At 40.8% G+C, this 19,290-nt stretch overlaps 1 protein-coding gene and 1 pseudogene across 1 annotated transcript; one reads left to right on the top strand and one right to left on the bottom strand.

The window, feature by feature from the left end:
- Positions 1–11,620: 11,620 nt before the first annotated feature.
- Positions 11,621–14,083, bottom strand: LOC131598221 (uncharacterized). Its single transcript, XM_058870843.1, has one exon. The coding sequence runs from the start codon at positions 14,081–14,083 to the stop codon at positions 11,621–11,623; it is 2,463 nt and encodes an 820-aa protein (XP_058726826.1).
- A 2,665-nt stretch (positions 14,084–16,748) lies between these two features.
- Positions 16,749–18,556, top strand: LOC131598213 (U3 small nucleolar RNA-associated protein 18 homolog; annotated as a pseudogene).
- The last annotated feature ends 734 nt before the right edge of the window (positions 18,557–19,290 follow it).

Genomic DNA, 19,290 nt, shown 5'->3' with positions numbered 1-19,290 from the left:
AAATAAATTAAAATAAAATTACAAGGGTTACAATAAATAACTATCGAAGATAAAATATGATTTAAAAAATTAATAATTAAAATTTGTAGACAACTAAGTATCGAACCATCATCTCTAAGATCCCAAAGAAATTACCCAGCCGTTGAGCAACAATCAAAGAATTGTTTAATGGTTTCACTAACAAATATATAATTTAGAATTACAGCATTATAAATTCTTATGTACACCTCCCAATTGAGGCCCCCAGTTTTTAACGCCCTGGGCTGTGGGCCTGCTTGCCCATGTCCAGGGATGGCATTGCTTATGATAAACTTCTAAAATACTCCCTCAAGTCTCAAATATAAGTAAATTTGCAAAAAAGTTTATCTTTTAAGAAGAGTGTCTCAATGCATTTAATTCTTACACTCTTTTTAATTTTATCCATATTTTTTGCTTTAGAAATTGTTGCAAACATTTAAAATCTAAGAAATTGTAGGGGTATATTTGAAATAGTGACATTGAATATAATAAATATAGATTTTTTTTGCTTATATTTAAGACCATAGAATGTTTCTGTTGCTTATAGTTGAGACCGGAAGGAGTATGAGTTTATTATATGGTTTATTATATTTTTTTGTTATGTGTGATTTTTTTTGAAAGTCTAATCTAAAAGTTTTGTAGTGTTATATTTGTGAGTTTTAAATAAGGGCAACTATAACATTCCCGTTTAAGGGTGATGTCGCCTGGGAGACAACTGTAACACCCTCAATTAGGATGTCACATTTTCAACATAAATAACCTGCTCAAATATTTATAGATGCGTAACACAAATTACGGATTGGTCAAAACAAAACTTCTTAGTCTTCAATTTCAATTTTACTACGCATCGGAAAAGAATCATAATTTTGTCAAAACAATTTTCATCCAACAGAAAATAATATTTATTCAATAACAGGGAGTTTATAGGACTCCAAACAAATCACCAAAAACAATGAAATAAATAAGCGTTCACCCCCCTTAAAATTACGTATCAGTGCAATAAAAAGCAACCTGTTTCAAATTCCGCAGCCTCGAAACTACTCTTGACTACCTGCACGATGCCATATAAAGCATCATTTCAAAAGAAGGGTGAGATATCACAACAATATAAAAAAATGTATAATAATAAGTATATAACAATATAATCATGCATAGTCATACATTCCACATCTCACACATCCACAACAAATATCATACAATACATACATCAACCACACAACTTAGTTATCATGTTAACAACAATGCAATGAGACCGACTCACAAACTCAATGCATGTGGTACCAATATCATGAACACTTAAGTTCACATCATTTCCGAATCCACACCATCTAGGATCAGAGCCTCCAACATCATGAATAATATGATTCACAACACTCCCGATCCATGCCATCTACGATCAGAGCCAACAATCGGACTAAAGTCTACAACACGAAATGCATGCGACACAACCATGCAACAAACACGACACATTGATATCTACATCCATCAATGCGATATACCAATACAGGCCACCTATTGTCCATACACGCAAGATTCCATTTATACAGCTCAACAACATCATACAGCATAATCACACATAATAACATGCACATATCTCAACATATTAGGCAAAATCTCATACGGAAAAGTGTTAGTTACCAATAATTAATCATCCACTGTGTTGGAAATTATTTTTATATGATAGAAAATATTTTTACCTTCCTGTAGGTTCAAACGGCGCGTCAAACGGACACTCGAGTAAAAAGTTATGAATTTTCAGAGTTTTGGAAAAATCAATTCAGCACAGTGGTAACCGGTTACCTCCAGAATGGTAACCGGTTAAACCCCTTAATCCAAAAATACAACGCCACTGTTTTAAACGGTAACCGGTTACCTCCAGACTGGTAACCGATTACACACCTGTTAAAAAGCCTCCCTATGCCAATTTCACATAGGTTAACCGGTTACCTCCATACTGGTAACTGATTACACCTGAACCAGAGCAAAAAATATGCAATTTTTCAAATACAAAAACCTTCCCCCCTCAATCCCAAACCCTAAATTACAATCAAAACCATGTTTTTCATTACCAACCATCAAACATACATATTACCCAATGTTTCTACACGTTTTACACCATCAATTACATCAATTCAACCATAATTATATAATTAATTCATCATATAGGTTCACAGACAAGAAAAGAAATTTCATGAATAAAATCTTACAACAATAATAACAATCAAATCCCCATATACCCATCATTATACAATCCCTTAGAAAGTTGGAACCCCACCCTTATCTTAGATTGAAGGTTCCTAAGCTCCAACAATGAGCTCTTCAAGCCCTAGCTCTTTCTCACTTTATTGCTTCTACTTCTCTCAGAGCGCACGAGCGTTCCAAAATAATATGATTCTCTTCTGTATTTTTCCTTTTTAATAAGATAATTCTTAGACCATTAATATGGTCTTCGTCCTTTATCCTCACTAATTTCTCATTTAATGACCATCTTGTCCTAACTCTTTATACTCAATTTATTCAATTTAAATTATTAAAATAATTCTAACAAGTATTCCTAATTTCAAATAATTTCTACTAAACTATTTAAATTAGGATAATTCTCAACACAACTTAATTCCGACACTTCCCCACATACATATAACATCACTAAACCATCTATTACATCTAGGGCTGTATTTGGGCCGGTTGACCTGAAATCCATCTGGGAACCGACCCAGTAAAACTTGACCAATGGACCGATCAAAATGCTACTCGGGCCGAAAATGCATAATTTTTTTTGTCCGATACCAAACAATAGAACCGGATCAAGTATCAAATTTCATCCAAATTCTAGTAAACAACAACCAACACAAATTTCAATCCTGTTCAAATCAAGTATTCGGTAAGTACCGATCCAATTTCGGTCCAAAAAAAATTCATCATTATTTCGGTCCGATATCGGTTTACCCGGTTACTATTTCGGTCCATTTCTAAGGAGAGTAAATACCCGGACCAGAATGAAAAGAGTCCTAATTGCATCAAATAAATCACAACAAAATAATTAAATAATAATTATAATATTCGAGGTGTTACAACTACCTCACAAAGCATGAGACCTCGTCCTTGGGACTAATGACATGTATGATATCGTTGTCTCTTGTTAGTCAGGGGAGAAAGAATCCACCACGATTCTCGAGAGAATAAGTGGTCAAAATCTCCCATAGTCTTAAGGAGCGATTGTTGCCCACGGGTTTCCCAAACCCTAGCCAAAAAAACTTTATGAATACTCCTCCCTAGAGTTGTTCAAAAACACCATAAACCGAACCGAACTAAACCTAACCATTACTAATGGTTAGCAAACCAAACTTATAGATTATTAATAGTTCTAGAACTGAACTGTTAAGCAATTAACCAATCTCAAATTAATTCTGAACCGAACCATTGTTACTTTAGTTTCTAAATTGAATATATTTTTTTCGAAAATTAAAAAAGTCATTTTTAAAATTGAAAAAGTTGATTTTATTTTTAAATATTAAAAATGTCATTTTTTTCAAAAATAAAAAATCGTATTTTTGAAAAGAAAAATAAAAGATTTTTTACGAAATTAAAGAAGTCGATTTTTCCAAAACTAAAAACGTTGACTTTTTTCGGAATAAAAATTTGACTTTTTCCAAAAAATTTGAAAAGTCTGTTTTATTTCGAAAATAAAAATGCCGATCATTTTCGAAAATAAAAGAAATCCATTTTTCGAAAAAATAAAAAAGTTAATTTTTTTCGAAAGCAATCGAATTTTTTCCAAAATAAAAAAGTTAATTTTTTTAAAAAATAAAAAACAATTTTTTTTCAAATATAAAAAGTCGATTTTTTCGAAAATAAAAGTGTGGTTTTTCCAAAAAAAAAAGTCGATTTTTCCTGTAAATTAGAAAAGTCTTTTTTATTTCTCGAAACAAAAGAAAATAAAATCAGAACATAAGTGGTTGGTAACATGTCGTAGGCTTGATGGTCCAACAAAGAAGGGGGTGTACCTTCAGTCACTCTGATGCTAAAGTAAGTATCGACGTATAGGTAGTGAGTAAGGTTTAGAATAAAATATACGAGCCTCCTGCAGAGGAGGGTACTTATAGTGAGCCCCAGCGTTGGGCCAATGGTTTTCATTATGGGATGAATATCCTGGCCCATAGCGAATAACTGTCAGAATTCCCGTGAAAAGGACGGATGAGCAGCACATGCTCATCATCCTAGGTCAACTGTTTCGCGGTTTCTGGAGCTGTGGACGGAGTTGCCCGTTACAAAAGGTGAAACTATTTTGCTAGTTGCGCGAAACGTGGGGAAGCAGTTGATGACATGCTCCTTGGGTGAGGAACACGTGTGGAATGCGCTCTCCACTGGCCCTAACGGATCAGGTCAGTGTTTTAGGTCGTCCTCGACGAGGACCTGGATTGGGTCGTGCCTAATGGTGGGCCAGCCACAGGCCTAGTGATTAATTTACTTCTATGCTATTATGATCGTACCTGATCAGAAGGATCGTCACAGGCTGCTCGGAACTGGGTATTCGAAGAGTAAGGGGGGTGTACCTGCAAGGTACTCCGATGCCAAAGTAAGAAGACGAGCAAAGGAGTGCAAGTACAAGATAAAGGTTAGAAAGAAGTGAATACCTGACCCTCTGATCAAAGAGGGTATTTGTCATACCCCAATTTTTGACCTAAGATACCACCTCATATCATTTGCATATGCATCATTTGCATCTCTAACAAAATTGCATAGCTTGTGTTTGTTACTTGTGGCTCAGCAGGATTTAATCAGGAAATCACTCATCAGTACAAGTAATAATCAATTAGGGTTTTGTTCTCCCTTCATCTCAAATGAACTATCTTCATCAACAATCAACATTTGGTCCTCAGAGATTCATTTCAACAAGCTCAAAGACTTTGAATCAACCAAATTAGGGTTTTGACTGAAGACAGCATACTCTTGACTTTTGCTCAGAATTTGACCTAATTACTTGGGACATGACCTCAAGACCCCAAGTGCATCATTTTGACCTAATCCATTGGCTCAGAACATCTCTTACACAAAGATTGATCAGACAAATCCTCAGAATTAGGGTTTTGAACTATCAGGGACTGAAATCAGGGATCACATTTGGGAAACCCTAAAAATCCCCAGGAAGTCAATCAAAGGTTTCAATCATCTTCAAATAATCCCTATGACAATATACAATGGAAATTGTATCTCAATTCAAGACCTACAGGCATCAATTTCATCAGGTCGACAATTAGGGTTTTTTTGACCTAATTCACTGAACAACTGACTTTTTAATCAGGACATGGTGTCACAACTCAAACTATGATTCAATATCCTCCAATACCTCAATATGATCCATTCATACCATTCATTTGATGAGGATAGCCTGTTTCATTTGAAATCTCCAGAAACGCGATTCGTCTGAAAAAGTCCACTGTACAAGATCACCATTGACTTTTGGGGAATTTTGGTCAACCATGACTTTTGAAGTTTTAAATCATCAATATATGATATGAGAAGTCATTTGATCAAGGAAAATCAAGAAAATCAATCAAGAATCAAAAGTCAAAAGTTTGACTTTTCATACTTAGAAAAATTTCTAAGTGTTTTTCAATGGTTTTTTCCAAACTTTGGAAGGGAATTTCTCAAAATTTCACCTACAAACTGAAAAAAACTTCCAACATGAAAGTTGTAGATTTTGATCCAATAAACAACTTTGACACATATAAATTTTTTCCATAAGATCAACCATTTAAGAGATATGGTGCTTCAAAGTTGGTACTTTTTGAAAACTTCACTTAAAACTTCATTTTCTTCAAAGTTCATGGATCTTTTTCACCCACTTCCTTAAAGATCTTGAAGAAACTTTCAACTAGGGTTTTGAAGTGTGTCATATGAGCTTTCCAAAATGTCCAAGAGCATGAAAAAATTTGAAGTGTAGCTATGGTTTTGATTTTTGCAATTAGAAGCCATTATGCATGAAATTATAAGCCATTTTCACTAAGTTCAAATGCTATATGGCTTATAATTCAAGTGATGACACACCAAAGCAATGATTGAATGATATTTTTCTGATTTGAGATCAGAATGGAAAGAGATAAGAAGCTTAGAGAAATAACCATGGTTAAGTCACTTTAACCATTTTGCATTAAATGGTAAGATTCCTTTCTATCTCCAAATGCCAAATCATCACTTCTTGAAGCAAGTTGCAAAGCTCTGAGTTCAGACTCTTTGGCCTATAAATAGAGGTCATTACCTCATTCAAAATCACACCAAAGTCTCACAAATTATAGGCTTTCTCTTTCTTTCTTAGAATGCAAGTTTCTTAAGTTTCTAGGAGGTACAAAACTCAGCCTCCAAACCCTTGAAGTTATGGCCAAAGTGATGGTTCTAGCAACTCATAAACATCAAATGGGATGTATTTAAACCACTCACACACCCAAAATCACCCCAAAACTCAGATTCACTCTTCAACCTCCATTTGAACATATAAAGAGCCTTATCATGCCAATTTTCATTCCAGATCATTTCTGTCCAAATAAACACTTCCCACACCTCACATATATCACATATGAGCTATCCAAACACTCATCATCAACCTGAAACATCAGAATCATAGAGCTCGATTCACACTTAGGCTTAACTGCAGATCGGGTGCCTCCAACTACTCCAGATGTTTTCAATCCACTCCAAGCATCCAGACACCTTCCATATGGTCCATTGAAGCTATCCAGATCATCAAGCAACTTCTGTAACACCCCTATTGCAAAATTCAATTCTCAGGTGGCCGTTTTTGAAGGTAAGTCACTTGAACTTCAAACTCATATTTGCACGCATCATAAATGAAATATTGCTTTGCCATCATGTTTCTGCATACATATGGATCATTAACCCTCAATCAATTGCATCATAACTTGCACATACACGATTTCAGATTGAATCATAGAATTAGGGTTCTTCGTGTTCATCAGAGAATTAATCATCTTAGAGCAAAAATAAATGAAATTAAATGCTATCATCATGTTCCTCGTCCAAAACCGAGTAAGATAGACCCTTCACTTGATCAATTTGGTTCAGTTTTGGAGATTTTCAAAATTCAGTTGTTCATGTGTTCTTGGCGCCATTTTTTGCGAAGGAAATTTGAAAAATGAGTTTGAAATATAATCAGTTGGATGCGTATGTATTACAAGCTGCGCGCGCAGCTCAGTTGGTCATTGTTTTGGATGGTGAGAGAAGGTGCGTGGGTTCAAACCCTTGTGGAGACAAAACCAATTTTTTTGACACTTATTTTCTTCAATTTCTTTACAACTTCAATTAATTATTTAACCAATCAAAATTCATCATTTTCACTTCATTTTTTTTACACTTCTTATTTAATAGGTATATTTTAAAAACATCCAAAAAAAATCACAAAAAAATATTAATTTAATACATTTTAATTAAGTTTAAAATGACATATTTTTAAGTATTTTTAATACTTTAAAATTTGTTTTTTCATTTGATTTTTCAAACTTAATCACTTGTAAATATTTTGTGATCAAACCCTAATCACTTAGGTCTTAATTAAGCATTAAAACTTGTTTTAAACTTAATTAAGTTGATTTCTTTCATATTCAAATCGTTTTAAAACGAGCGATCGCGTTTCTTTTCAAAACGATAAACCATTTCTTTTTGAACTATTGATTAAACCTTTTTAATTGATCAATTTATTTTCAAAACGAAGTGGGGCCTCTCGAATATTAGAGAGTATAAGACCCACTCTTTTTTCCTTTTACAGTTTTTCTTTGTACAGAAAACTTTTTCAAAACAATACTTTTCAAACTGTTTTTAAAACAATAAATCTCACATCTTTTTTTCAAAACCATCCACCCTGTTTTATGAAAATAAAACAGGGGCCTCTCGAATATTAGTGAGTGTAAGTCCCATTTCTTTTCTTTTTGTACAGTTTTCAAAACAATAAAACTTCTTTCAAAACAAATCTTTTCAAATTTCAAAACAAACTTTCAAACAGTTTTTCAAACGACGCGTCTGTAAAAAAAACAGTCAACCATGTTTTATAAAATACCACGGGCCTCCACGTAGGTATAAGTCCCAAGCCCTTCCGTACATACCCATTCCCGTACATGAAATTAGGTATTTCATTGTACATTCACCTTTTTGTACATACTTCGATCAGTTTGATTTTTAACTTCGAATAACAAATCAAAAATGAAGGTTTTTTTAAATCTTCCCAAAAATACCACGGGCCTCCATGTAGGTATAAGTCCCAAGCCCTTGTAAAAACCTGTTTACATAGCTTTGAATAAACTCAAGCGGACCTCTCCCCGAGTGTGAGTCCCGAGCCCCCGTGTATACAAATGGATCATGCTTACAGGTATATTTCCTTCATAAACTCCATTATATACACACACTTTGTCATAACTTGTTCATGTTTGTTCATGTTTGTTCATTACTTGTTCATGTTTGTTCATATGTGTGATATGTGTGCTTGTTCAACTTAGTACAACACTAGGTTCCCCATAGCCTCCTATTGGGCTTCGTGCAAAGAATCTCACTAGTTTAGGTTAGGACATAGAGTATGGTTTCCCGGTGAAATCGCTCTAAGAGCTCAGACCAACTATACCATGCCTCCCCTTGGGCTTTGTACAAACGAGTGACCCTCCCATAGCCTCCTCTTAGGCTTACAATGCAAGGACCCTGGATTGTCCCTCCCATAGCCTCCTCTTGGGCTTACAATGCAAGGACCCTCGGATAGCCTCCTCTTGGGCTTCGTACAAGGACCCACGGGCTTCTTATAAGCATCCCCAATATCCAAATCAAATACCCTAGGAGATTAGACATTTATCATCTCTATGATAGGAGTATCTCTTCTATATCATCACAAACAATCAATCAATCAAACTTTTTTGCCACAAGGCTGGCTAATCAATCAAACCTTTTTTACCACCATACTGGCTGATTAATCAAAGTTTTTGTCACAAGGCTGACTTCATTGAAACTTTTGCCACGAGGCTGGCTGATTAATCAAAACTTTTTTGTCACAAGGCTGACTTCATTGAAAGTTTTTTGCCACAAGGCTGGTTAAACAAAAACATCTTTATCATTCTAAGCACCCTAAGTGGCATGACCCAGGGCTTATAATGAAAAGATTTTCAAACAAAAACAAACAGATGTATGTGATGATATAGATTAGATACATCGAACATTTAGATGACATTTGTCTCTTATCCTTTGCTTCCACTAGCATAAGTGGGAACTACGATTGCTCTGACTTTCTCAACATCCCTTTGAGAATACGTAGGCACAAGGTCGATCCTTGGCGAGAAAAAAAAAACAAAAAAAACCATTCAAACCTTAGCACCCGTAGACCCCGAGCTACAGATGCTCTGATTCCCTCTAGGGGATATGTATGCAGAGGATCGCGATGATCTTTGCGAGCATAATCAAACAAACACCTTAGGTCCCACCTATTTCACAACAGAACCTCTCAAAAACATGGAATGAAAAACAAAGCAAAGAAACCTATAGAGTACTATAGATACGTTGGGTGCTAATACCTTCCCTTCGTATAACCAACCCTCTTACCCAAGATCTCTCCCCCCACTTTTAGGTTATTGCAGCTTTTTTCCTTTTCCTCCTTTGGAAATAATAAAAAGTTTGGTCCGTACAAAAGAAAAATCATTTTTTTGAGCACTCGAGCCCAAAGAAGGCATCAGGTGTCTCATCACAAAAAAGACAAACGATTTTTCCCCGCGACAGTATTTATAGCCCCCAGCGTTGGGCCGTGATCTCGCTATTTGGGTTGGATGCCCAGGCCCAATTAGGAGACTGCCAGGTTTCCTAGGCGGAAATATCGGAGGTGCGTGGGTGCCCTCTATCCTGGTTAACCGCTCCGAAGTTCATGGGAGACGTGGTCTTTTAGGGACCACGTGGACTCCGCGTTATTCGGGGGGTTGAATATGAAGGAGCCCTACGAGGAGCAGGGTCCTCGGCAGAGAGGATGCTCGCGGGGAGCATCCATGCCGGGCGTCAGACAGCTCACGAGGAGCATTATGCCGAGCATAATGGAGACGAGCATTCTAAGCCCAATTATGGAGCACAGAGTGGTTTGGGCCTCTAAGACTAAGTGGGCCGAAAGTAGATTGGGCCTAACCTTGGCCCAGTCCAAAACAGGAGCCCCCCAAGTTGGAGTTTTCTGGCCAAGAAGCTGCGACTTTGATGATGCTCGGCTCCGGTAGGACGGGTCCTCGTCGATTGGATATGCCCAGATGGAGTGGCTCGTGGGTTAAAACGAAAGATCACGCGTGTATAGTATGCGCTGACGTGGCATAGGCAATGATTGCCTAGGGTCTAGATGGCGGTGCTAGGGAGACAGTGTCAGGCGACGCGACGTATCGCATTATGAGCTTTTCCCTATAAAAAGGGGTGAGTCCCCCAACATTTAGGCGTTTTTTCCTCTCTGTTCGCGCGTTCGGCTCCAGACAAGTGATCTTCGGGAGTAGCTGGTCGTTCCACCGTTCGCAGAAAACACCGCCGTCCGCCGAGGAACTCATTCCGGTCATCCTTGCTATGTCATCTTCAGGTATGATCACGAATCTGCTTGTATTTCATGCCTTTTTCGTAGGGTTTCGGAAACTCGCGACTGTGCACTTTCACTGTTTTCGCCGTCTACGTCGGCTGTGCCCTATTTGCAATCGTCACTTTCTCCTCGGGTTATCCAAGCGATGCCCGGGGGTCAGTCTGTGGGCTTGACAATATTTTCGGGTGATGCTTGGTGACTTCCTGGGTTCGATCACTGTATTCATGTCCCCCTTTGTTAAGTTCTGACGTGAGTCCTTGGCTGACGGACGGGCGTGTCCTCGATGAGGGGTTTAGCCGGGGACTCTGCCGCTCCTGCTCTACCCTTTCATTTTTGTTGCGGTGGAAGGGTGGATTTGATGAACCGTCGAATTCATTTTTTCCTTCTGCATGCAGGTGAATCTGATTCGGGGTCTAGTTCGGGATCCAGCTCGGAATCTGGCTCCTGGGCCGGTGGATCAGACAACACGGCAGCAAGTAGCTCTGATGTTGAAGTAATTGAGGCGGAAATTACGCCTCTCGGGGCCATAGCTGAGGAGGTGCACGAGGATTCCCCCGGCTCTGACGCCGAGGGGGGCGTTTCTCCGATGCCGCTCTTTAGCTATGAATGCGCGGTCGAGCTTGATTGGGTGGCCGATGAATGTGCGGCCGATGATTGGGCGCGGAGGCAAGCTATGAGCTGTTTCCTCGGCAGGTCGGGGATGTCTTTGCCGATCTTCACGGCCTTGTCGGGGTTGTCGCCCAGCGGGACGAGCTCGAAATCGCCGTCCGGGATAGGTCGGATGGGGTGAGTTGTCTCAGGCTGTGGTTCTTCGCCGTTCTTCAGTTCTTCTTTCGTGAAGCGAGCATCGAGGTCGATCGAGCTGACGTGGGATGGTTGTTGGAGATCTTCTCGAGGAGGCTTGTCGTCGGCTCTTGGTTTCTTGTTGGAGTTGGAGGGAGGAGCGATTAGCTGTAAGCCCTTCATCGATGCATCGAATATCCTTCTGGCTGCTTCGATGTCGGCGCTGATGGTGGCTACTCATCCCCTTTTCGTGTAGAACTTCATCTTTAGGTGCACGGTCGAGGGGACGGCCGTGAGTTCAGCTAGAGTAGGACTTCCAATGATACAGTTGTAGAGGGTCTTGCAGTCGATCACTATAAACCGCGTCTTGACCTGTCTGGAAGCTTCTCCTTCCCTGAAAGTGACAATTAGTTCGACGTATCCCCAGGGTTTGGTGGTCGCCCCATTGAAGCCCTGGAGGTCGGAGCCTACATATGGAGTGATGTGGGAGTCGTCCAACTTGAGGGTTTTGAAGAGATGGGAGTACATGATGTCGACCGAGCTCCCCTCGTCAATCAAGACTCGTCGGACGTCGAAATTTTCCATCCTTGCTCGAACGAGCAGGGGGATCGTGGCATTTAGGGCTCCACCGGGGAGCTCTTCTAGATAGAAAGGGATTGGATCTGATTTGCCTCTGAACTTTTGCAGGGTTGGGCCGAGATCTGAGTTGGCTGTGATCAGCTCGTCAAATTTTCTTTTTACTGAGCTGATCGTGAGCGACCCCGGATCCCCGCCGTTGGAGATGACCATCGTGGTCGGGAATCCTTCCCACGTGCTGAAAGCGGATGCCACTCCAACTGAAGGGATGAAATCTTCTGGTCGGGTAACAGACAGGGCAACTTCCAGCGGTCGGCTGTCCGGTGAATTGTCGTTGTCGGAGTTTCTCGGTCCCTCTCTCCGAGGAGGTTCTCCTTTCTTTGTGTATTTAGACAGACGACCCTCGTTGATCAGAGTCTCGATGGCATCTTTGAGATGTATGCATTCGTCGGTTAGATGCCCGTGGCTCTTGTGATACTTGCAGTACTTAGATTTGTCAGTTCCCGGCCTGGTGGGGTTTGGACTTGGGGGTTTGACGTTGGATTTTTTGAACTCAGTATTCTGGCACTCGAGCAGAATACGCTCGCGCGGAGCGTTCAAAGGGGTGTAGTCAGTGAAACGACCAGAAGGTCCCCTGTGATCTTTTGTATCGCGGGACCTGTCGTCTCTCGTTTTTTTGCTTCCCCGACTCGAGCTGCGGGCGGTGTCGTTGCCTCTTGAAGCCTTCTTCACGGCAGCTTCGCCTTTCTCCAAAGCAATGTAAGCTTGGGCTTTGAGGAGGAGGGCGTCCATGGTGCGGACTTTCTCAATTTTGATCGCCTTCTTGAAGTCGCTCCCCGGGAGGAGTCCTCGTTCGAGGAGATACCTTTTCATATGGTCAGTCGTCTGGACTTGGACGGCTTCTTTGTTGAACCTATCGAGATAGTCCCGGAGAGGTTCGTCGGTACCCTGGATGACAGCTTCGAGGGTCGCTTCAGATTTTGGTTGTCGGCGAGAGGCCGTGAAGTGGTTGGATAAGAGCTTCTTGAGTTCTGCCCAAGAGTGGATGGAGTTGGGAGGAAGATTTCTGTACCAGGTCATTGCTCCCTTTCTGAGGGTGGCCGGAAATATCCGACATTTGATGGACCCTCGGACCACGTGATAGTCCATGATGGCTTCGATGCTCCGAATTTGATCGTCGGGGTCCGTAGTCCCGTCGTAAGGGTCCAGGGTTGGAGGTTTCTCCATTCCTCGGGGCAGGCGGGCTCGCCGGATCTCCTCCGACAGAGGGCTGCGGAAGTCTTCCTCGTCACTTGGTACGGGGGAGGTCGAATTCCCTCCGCGGTTATTGTGTTTTCTTCGGGGTTTCCCTTGTGATTTCCCAAATGTCCTACGATTGTCCTCGGGGGAGGGACGCTCGTGGGGTTTTGGTACAGCCTTGGTGGAGCCTCGGCGATCTTGTTCGGGTGACGGGCTACCCGTCTCTACTTCATCGGAGGCCTGGTTCTTCCTACCTTTCCGCCGAGGAGAGCGGGAGTAAGACCTTTGACGACGGTACCTCTTAGGTGGGGAGCGCGAAGAAGATGGTGAGCGTCGACGATACCTCCTTGGCGGGGAGCGCGAGGAGGAGTAGGAACGCGATCGGTAGTGTCTCCTTGGTGGAGATCGTGATTGTCGCTTCCTTTCCATCCTGTCAATCCGCTCGCTTTGTTGTCGGATGAGGTGATTGGTCTTCTTGAGGGCGGCAAGCAAAAGGACGGTTGTGGAGTCGGTATCTTCAGAGATGTCGACTTGTTCCTGGTCGTCATCCTGCTGGTTTCTTCGCCTCTGGGAGGTATGAGTGAAAGAGGAGGCGGGCTGCCCGTCTCTTGTGTCTGTTTCGTTGTTCTGAACTAGAGCGAGCTCGTTTCTGTTATTTTGAAGTTGCTCGTTGCCACCGTTTTGAGCTTGCTCGACGTTTTGAGGTTGCTGTCTTTTGCTAGGTTGCGAGGTCTCATGCCTCGGTCTTCCTTGCCCGTCAGCGGTAAGCTGTTGTCCCTCCCGCCGATGTCGATTCGTCCCGTCGGGGGCGGAACCTTGAATGAGATCGTCTAGGTGGAAGGGATCAAGATTTGGGACGTTGATGTTGTTGTTGTTTCCAGCCATGACAATCGTTGGATGGATTAGCTTTGATCTCTGTTTGTTAAAGAAGGGGAAGCTGGTTTCCCACAGACGGCGCCACTGATCGTACCTGATCAGAAGGATCGTCACGGGCTGCTTGGAACGGGGTCTTCGAAGAGTAAGGGGGTGTGTACCTGCAAGGTACTCCGATGCCAATGTAAGAAGACGAGCAAAGGAGTGCAATTACAAGCTAAAGGTTGGAAAGAAGTGAATACCTGACCCTCTGATCAAAGAGGGTAATTATAGCCCCCAGCGCTGGGCCATGATCTCGCTATTTGGGTTGGATGCCCAGACCCAATTAGGAGACTGCCAGGTTTCCTAGGCAGAAATATCGGAGGTGCGTGGGATCCCTCTGTCCTGGTTAACCGCTCCGAAGTTCATGGGAGACGTGGTCTTTTAGGGACCACGTGGACTTCGCGTTATTCGGGGGGTTAAATATGAAGGAGCCTTACGAGGAGCAGGGTCCTCGGCAGAGAGGATGCTCACGGGGAGCATCCATGTCGAGCGTCAGACAGCTCACGAGGAGCATTATACCGGTCATAGTGGAGACGAGCATTCTAAGCCCAATTATGGAGCACAGAGTGGTTTGGGCCTCTAAGACTAAGTGGGCCGAAAGTAGATTGGGCCTAACCTTGGCCCAGTCCAGAACATATTATATTGACATGAATATATTAATACTATTTAACATGGATGAGAGAGAAAAAATCGGTGGCACATGAGATGTAATATCAGCTGGAGGTGCACAGACATATCCTGACAAGGTCTGCAGGAGGAAGGCGCGTGTGAAGTACCCTCACCATCATCCCGATGCCTCTGAGATGAAGAATTTGAAGTGGACGGCGCATGTGCACTAGGCTGCGGAGTAGTCTGCGACATAGCCTTAACTATGGCCTCTGTTGGATCAGAGGGGTCGACTACCTCTAGCACCATCTGGCTCCATGCACGGATGCATGTTGTGCAACCTTCCCATGTATGAGTCGGTCAGTCCCATTAGCCATAATATTTGCAAGGTATAACAAATAAATTGAATTAGATACAATTAAGTTATAAAAATAAGAGAAAAAAATAAATTTTAACTCTGTAGATATACACGTGGAAAGCTTTCGTAGATACAGCTACAGAAGCACGTAGCATTCATGATAACTGGGTTTGTTCCGGAGTTGCATCTACAGAACTACCCTAACATTTAATTTTTCCGTAGATGCACCTACAAAACATTCTGCAACTTCGCAAATGCAACAATGGCGTCTGTTATTATTCAAAACCTTGAAAACTCTATTTTTGAAGTCAAATTTTCTTCCCTCCATCAAACACTCTAAGTGTAATGAGCAACCACAAGAATTTCTTTCTTTCAAGGGAATGCTCATTCCTTAGTATGCTCACCACATTCTTAGAAATCCTAAGGCTATGTTTGGGAGTTTAGAGGGGAGGGGAAGGGAAGACTTCCAAAAACAAAATTTTATAAAAAAATAGGAAAATATTTGATATTTTTTGAAAAAATGGTTTTGTTTAGAATGATAAAAGAGTCATTATCATTACTAAATTTTTAATTTTCAGAATACTATAACAACCTAAAAGATATTTGGAAAATTTATGCAAGCCCTTCAAAACCCTCCTTCAATACAATTTTTGAGTTCCCCCATTTTATGGGGTTTATGGTGTTATGAATAAACTCAAACCCTCCAAAACTCTCCTACCCAAAATCTTTTTATCCTTTTCACCCAATTCTTCCTATTTTCCAAAACCGTCCCTTCCCCTCCAAACTCCCAAACATAGCCTAAAATATTCATAACATCTGAAAATGTATTTCTAAACGCATTTTTGTAAAACACAAATTGATTCGTCCGGGAGATACATCTCTAGACACTACAAATATTTATGATATTTTATGGTGGTGTGGAAAAACACATACGGTTGGAATGAGCATTCCCCTTCTTTCCTTCCTTCCTTCCGTTTAGAGATATTAAAGCCCAGTTATAGAAAAACGCAAGTAAGCCCAAAAGAAAACCGAATTCAAGCCCAATAGTATTGAATTGCTAAACCCTTTTCGACTATGGCGTTGCTTATCACTCTCTCCCCTAAACCCTTCCATAGACAGACAGATAGACTCAGGCACCATCGTCGATACCTTCGCTTCGTTAAGTGTTTCTCCCCAATATACTGAATCTAACTTGCATGCTTTTTCATTAGAATAATCGATTAACACATTCGATTTACGTATACATTCGATTTACGTATACATTATTTTCTGATTTTTCTTTTATCTACTGCATGGATGATTTTTCATGTAACTGAATGATGCAGAAATGGTGAAATTATTGATTATTTGAAATGTATGTATAAAATAAAACTCAATTCTTTTTCATATGATGTATTTATTTATGTTACTCATGATTTGAGTTTATGAAACATTATAAACTAACACGTCGAAACCGGTAATAATTTGAAATAATGAATAAATTGATTATTTCTCGGAGACACACCTTTCCTCAGAGGTGTCGGTGCTATTACGGTCTAATTCAACCACACAAAACTGGAGTCTGTTGCTTGTTATTTTTGTATTGTATTTCAGTTTCCAACTTTTATATTGGATTAGATGAAAGGTTTCATCTGAGTTTGCATTTTTTATTTTTCAGGTTTGTTTGAAAATATGAGTTTAATATCTCAAAATGCTCTATCTAAAAACGAGACCGAAAAGGAGGAAGATATTAAAGAAAAAGAGATTGAAAATGGGAAAGAGGATGATGATGATGTTGATGCCTTGGAAGTGAAAAAGAGGAAGCGAGATGAGAAGGAAGAACCGTTTGAGATGGAACAAGTTAAAGAAATGAAAAAACTTTGTTCGGGTCTCTCTATACCCCTCTTGAATTTGGGAAGGGGGAGATTGATGATTTGGATGTCGGTATTGCGGCTAAGGCGTCTGATTTGTTCTTTGTTGACCGTTCTGCAGATAATGTCCTCACTGGTTATCAAGAAGATGCTGAGTTCTCAGATGGAAGTTGTGATAATGATGATAGAAAGCCGGTGTGGGTGGACGAGGAAGAAGAAAAAGTTACTGTAAACATAGCTAAAGTCAACAGATTAAGGAAGCTAAGGAAGGAGGAGGATAAGAATTTGATTTCTGGGTCGGAGTATGTGTCGAGATTGAGAGCTCAACATGTGAAGCTCAACCGAGGAACTGACTGGGCGCAGCTTGATTCAGGGTCGAGAATGGATGAATCTTCTGATGATGAGTTGACAGATGATGAAAATAAAGCTGTTGCGACCCGAGGATATGTGGATGTAGATGTGGATGATATTCTCAGGACAAATGAAGACCTGATAGTGAAGAGCAGCTCGAAATTGTTGCCAGGACATATTGAATACTCGAGACTTGTAGATGCAAATATACAAGATCCTTCTAATGGTCCCATAAACTCGGTTCAGTTCCATCGAAACGGTCAGCTGCTTCTCGCTGCTGGATTAGACCGGAAACTTAGGTTTTTTCAAATTGATGGCAAACGGAACACCAAAATTCAAAGCATCTTCCTCGAAGACTGCCCCATTCGAAAAGCGTCTTTCTTGCCTGATGGGTCTCAGGTGATAATATCAGGAAGAAGAAACTTCTTTTATAGTCTTGATTTAGTTAAGGCTAGAGTTGATAAAATTGGTCCACTGTTAGATAGGGACGAGAAGAGTTTGGAAGTTTTCGAGGTCTCTCCCGATTCTAAAACGATAGCCTTTGTGGGTAATGAAGGTTATATTTTACTGGTTTCAGCAAAATCAAAGCAGTTAATTGGTACCCTGAAGATGAACGGAACAGTCCGAGCATTAGCATTTTCCGAAGACGGGCAAAAATTGTTAAGCACTGGTGGTGACGGCCACATTTACCATTGGGATCTGCGAACGAGGACTTGTATACATAAAGGTGTTGATGAGGGCTGTTTAACCGGCACAGCCCTTTGTACTTCTCCGGTAGGGACACATTTCGCAGCTGGTTCAGACAGTGGAATCGTGAATATTTACAACAGTGAAGAATTTCTCGGCGGTAAGAGAAAACCGATCAAGACCATTGATAATCTGAATTCTACAGTGGATTTCATGAAATATAATCACGACTCTCAAATATTAGCAATCTGTTCGACATTGAGGAAGAGCAGTTTGAAGTTAATACACATACCATCCTATACTGTTTTCTCTAACTGGCCGCGGTCGAATATGAGCCTGCATTATCCTCGGTGTATTGATTTTAGTCCAGGTGGGGGTTTTATGGCAGTAGGAAACGCTTCAGGCAAAGTGTTGTTGTATAAGTTGCACCATTATCTGATCGCAAGCCCAAAAGAATTACAAGACAGCCCAAATGGATGGAAGATTACATATCAAAATAAGTTAATTAATATTAGTATGTTTTATTTTATTTCCTTGTATTGGGCTGAGCCCATTAGTAAACCTTACTACAATCTTTTGAGTTGTATTTAAGGTCCTTGGATTAATGAGAAGGGTAGAGAGAAATTATTCAGAATTTTTAATTGTCTTTTCTTTTGTTCTTCTTAGTTTTGTGTTTGTCCTTTGAAACCCTAGATCTAGAAACTATAATTGCATAATCCTCTTTATCAAATTGGTGCTTTCATCTCGACTCCATGGCCCCCCCTAAACCACCAAAGCCTTGCGAAATTGTTGATGAAGTTGTACAAACAGCCCATCTTCATCTTGACAATGCTATGCAAGAAACACAGCAGCAAATGGATGAGAGATTCCTCAAGACTCACTCTGAATTGGAAGAGCTTCACACTAAAATGGCTGATGAGAAGCTAATTTCTGATTCAAGGTATGAAAACATCATGACATTGCTAACAAAGCTGGCTGCTCAGACTGAAAAACACCCAGCGGGTACTGTTCCCGCAACCACCGGTACTGTTCATGCGACGGCGGGTACTGTTCACAGCCCATATGGAAAAAGCGCCTCTACTGTTCATACCGCGTCCACTGTTCATAATGCGACTACTGTTCCTGGCGGAGCTACTGTTCACAGCAACAGCTCAGCAGGTATAAATTCCAACTCTCTGGTATTCTCTATTTCCCCTAACACTCATATCTCTAACTTATTTACCCCCCAACCTTCCCCAAATTTTTCCCGCCCTCAATTTACCCCTTTCAATGCTACTACACTAGCCACCAGCTTCACACCAACACTACATTCATCCACGATTCAA

Source organism: Vicia villosa, linkage group LG1 (assembly GCF_029867415.1).
Source record: "Vicia villosa cultivar HV-30 ecotype Madison, WI linkage group LG1, Vvil1.0, whole genome shotgun sequence".
NCBI lineage: Eukaryota > Viridiplantae > Streptophyta > Magnoliopsida > Fabales > Fabaceae > Vicia > Vicia villosa.
The sequence above is the reverse complement of the archived record's forward strand: the minus strand, read 5'-3'. Positions and strand labels throughout refer to the sequence as shown.